Source organism: Pterocles gutturalis, unplaced genomic scaffold, assembly GCF_000699245.1.
Source record: "Pterocles gutturalis isolate BGI_N339 unplaced genomic scaffold, ASM69924v1 scaffold33549, whole genome shotgun sequence".
Taxonomy (NCBI): domain Eukaryota; kingdom Metazoa; phylum Chordata; class Aves; order Pterocliformes; family Pteroclidae; genus Pterocles; species Pterocles gutturalis.
Window position 1 is genome coordinate 1,235 of NW_010134294.1, and position 1,119 is coordinate 2,353.

A 1,119-nucleotide genomic window follows, 5' to 3' on the forward strand; every position below is an offset into this window, starting at 1 on the left:
GTCTGGGATGCTCCCTCCCACCCTGCCCTGGGACACTGCGCTCCTCCGCGGTGCCCCCCATCCCGATGTTGGATGGGGAGGGGGACCTGGGGACCGATGCAGTCTGTCCCCCGCCGTGCCGGGGGCCGGTGGGCTTCTGCCCTCACTCCTGGCTTCTGCCCCCTCCCAGCTCATCTACCTGCCCCCTCCCTGGGGCGACTGCAAGGCCGTGGCGGGCGACTCGGAGTTTTACGACACCTACAGCCTCACTGCCTGCCGCATCGACTGCGAGACGCGCTACCTGGTGGAGAACTGCAACTGCCGCATGGTGCACATGCCAGGTGAGCGCCGCGCGCGCGTCCGGACCCCCCGGGATCAGCCCCCCGACGTGATCCCACCGGGAAAACCCGCTTTCTCTGTCCTCCAGGCGATGCCCCTTACTGCACCCCGGAGCAGTACAAGGAGTGCGCAGATCCGGCTTTGGGTGAGGCAGCCCGTCCCCGCGGGATGGAGCTGGGGGTGTTGGGTTTCTCCATCCCTCCATCTCCCTCTCTCCCTGCCCAGATTTCCTGGTGGAGAAGGACAACGAGTACTGCGTCTGCGAGATGCCCTGCAACGTCACCCGCTACGGCAAAGAGCTCTCCATGGTGAAGATCCCCAGCAAAGCCTCCGCCAAGTATCTGGCCAAGAAGTACAACAAGTCGGAGCAGTACATCGGGTAACGCGCTGCGGCCGCGGCGACGGGGTCCCTCCATCCCAAACCTCAGCCTGACGTCGCTTCTGTCCTGCGCAGGGAGAACATCCTGGTGCTGGATATCTTCTTCGAAGCCCTGAACTACGAGACGATCGAGCAGAAGAAGGCGTACGAGGTGGCCGGCTTGCTGGGTGAGGGTCGGGGACTGTGCCGGGAGCCCTGCGGCAGCACGCAGCCGGCCACCAACACGGTGGCGTGGCCTCACGCTGTCACCCTGTTCCCGCGGCACCGGGGATGTGCCGACAGCGTGGATGCAGAGCGGGGCAGCACCTGCCACGGCCAGGCACCGGTCACAGCCGTGACGAGTTCTGCCCTTTCTCTGCCACCAGACTCGTGCCATCCTCACGGGTTCCCTCTCCTCCGCAGGTGACATCGGCGGGCAGATG

At 65.9% G+C, this 1,119-nt stretch overlaps 1 protein-coding gene across 1 annotated transcript in view; it reads left to right on the forward strand.

The window, feature by feature from the left end:
• Window positions 1-1,116, forward strand: part of LOC104467691 (acid-sensing ion channel 1-like) — a gene marked incomplete at both ends in the record, with an annotated part of 1,780 nt that extends 664 nt beyond the window's left edge. Inside the window, 5 exons of the mRNA XM_010081549.1 lie at window positions 170-320; window positions 407-463; window positions 544-697; window positions 773-864; window positions 1,100-1,116. Of these exons, the coding sequence (XP_010079851.1) occupies window positions 170-320; window positions 407-463; window positions 544-697; window positions 773-864; window positions 1,100-1,116 (471 nt within the window). The remainder of the gene's footprint in view (window positions 1-169; window positions 321-406; window positions 464-543; window positions 698-772; window positions 865-1,099) is intronic.
• Between the last annotated feature and the right edge of the window lie 3 nt (window positions 1,117-1,119).